At 35.9% G+C, this 2,046-nt stretch overlaps 1 protein-coding gene across 1 annotated transcript; it reads left to right on the top strand.

The window, feature by feature from the left end:
* The first annotated feature begins 885 nt into the window (after positions 1-885).
* On the top strand, positions 886-1,509 carry LOC139195043 (uncharacterized). The gene has a single exon (XM_070820223.1). The coding sequence runs from the start codon at positions 886-888 to the stop codon at positions 1,507-1,509; it is 624 nt and encodes a 207-aa protein (XP_070676324.1).
* The last annotated feature ends 537 nt before the right edge of the window (positions 1,510-2,046 follow it).

The following is a 2,046-nucleotide window of genomic DNA, read 5'->3' as shown; positions in this document are numbered from 1 at the left end:
TTAGGATAATTAGAAAAGTAATTTGATGCAATTTTGACAGAGGGCTGTCCTTGAAATTGACTAAGGCTTCTTGTGGTTAACATGTGTAGCTACTTAGGATGGACGACACATCTTAGGAGTTATATGGTTATTCAAAAGGTTTTCATAAAACTTAATGAGTCTTGCATATTCACATTCGATCTGGACGCCACGGACGGGTTGCATGGTTAGATATATGTTCTATGTTGGGGGTTCCAAGTAAGGCATACTTTAGAAAACCTAACCTTCAAAAAATGCATGTGTAATTCATAAGAAATTAGAAGAACTACGTAGGATTGTTATGGTGACGGCGGAACCCTAGTATTTTCTCATTTTGAAATCTTAAAATAATTGTTTCCATTTTCTTTCTCTAAAAATTGCAAATTTTAATTAGCCTTTTTAATTAATTTCATTTTTCTTAATTTAGGTCATTAAATCACCATTTTCCAATCTTTGTTTTTAAATAGTTAACTAGGATTAGGGTTTCTCATAAATTGTTTTAAATAATCTCAACGGAAAACGACCTTACTTGAGCCGTTTTTACTACAACAACCTTGTTCTCTTGCAAGTATTTTAAGTGTTTTTATCCCTACTTTTGTAGGTGGTCAAACCCCTATCAATTTCTCTAGGTGTTTCAATTATTAAGAAGCTTATAATTAGCTAAATAAATGATGATGTATTGTAAAAAAATGATGATGTATTGTAGTGGCTAAAAAGCCATGTAGTGTTATGAGTTTGATGTGTGAAAAAGAAATAAAAAATCAGAAGAGTCTTTTCAAGTTTTAAAAACCTCTCCCCTCTCCTACGTTTCTCTATCGCTCTTCCTCCTACAAATTGGTATCAGAGCCATGTTGAAGTATTGTCAATATGGCGAATGCAAATGCAAATGGTCACAACTTGGCTTCACTAATTCCTCAATTTGGTGGTGATAATTACGACTACTGGAGCAATAATATAAAGGTGTTGTTGAAGGCTTTGAAGCTATGGAATATTGTTGAAGCAGGTTATGAAGAGACGCATAACGAAGTTGCATTAACTCAAGCGCAAATGAATACTTTGAGGGAGAACCGAAAGAAGTACAGCATGGCACTTTTCCACATCTATCAAACCATTGAGATGCAAGTATATGAAAGAGTTGTGAAAGCTGAAAATGCAAAGCAAACATGGGATATGATTGAGAATGCCTACAGAGGTAAGGAGAAGGTAAAGAAGGTTCGTCTGCAATCTTTAAGGAAAGAATTTGAAAAGTTGGAGATGAAAGAAGATGAGACAATCAAAGACTACTTTATCAGAGTTACCTTTATCGTTAATCAAATGGCTTCAAATGGGAAGATTCTTGAGATGCAAGAATTGTTGAGAAAATTCTTCGTAGCTTACCCGCAAAATTCGATTATGTTGTGGCTACCATCAAAGAGTCAAATGATATTTCAACTTTTTCTATGGAAGAGGTGCAAGGAAAATTTGAGGCACATGAGATCAAAATTAATTTGAGGAATCCTCCTAATACTCAACCTAATCAAGCACTCAAGTCTCAAGTTACAACTACGGGAGGCAATGGCAATCAAACTTCTAGCCCTAAACAAAGCTTCGGACGTGGAAGAGGCGGACGAGGTGAAGGAGGAAATTTGAATGGCAAAGGCACTAATTCTTATGGCAATGACCGAGGCTCATCAAGCAATTCTAATAATGAAGGTGAAAGAAATTTCAATTCGTATCGAGGAAAATGACGTGTTTTTCAAAGAGGAAGAAGACGTGGCACTCTGGAATGCTACTACTGCAACAAACCTAGGCACAAGATCAGAGAATGTCGATTCAAAAAGGCTGATGATGAAAAACAATATGGAGCAGGTTATATGCATCAAACCAATTCTGGAGATGGTGATTATAAAGAAACTTTATTGCTTGCATGTCATGGAGATCAAATGAATGATGTGTGGTATTTGGATAGCGGAGCTAGCAAGCGGTAACAAAAACCTTTTTTTTGTCAGTTCGATTGTGGTCAAGTAAGAATTGGTCATGATAGAGCCC

This window comes from Malus domestica, chromosome 04 (genome assembly GCF_042453785.1).
Source record: "Malus domestica chromosome 04, GDT2T_hap1".
Classification (NCBI taxonomy): Eukaryota; Viridiplantae; Streptophyta; class Magnoliopsida; order Rosales; family Rosaceae; genus Malus; species Malus domestica.
The sequence above is the reverse complement of the archived record's forward strand: the minus strand, read 5'-3'. Positions and strand labels throughout refer to the sequence as shown.

Excerpts from the sequence above, each read along its gene's own strand:
- LOC139195043 (XM_070820223.1), top strand. The coding sequence starts at position 886 with ATGGCGAATGCAAATGCAAATGGTCACAACTTGGCTTCACTAATTCCT.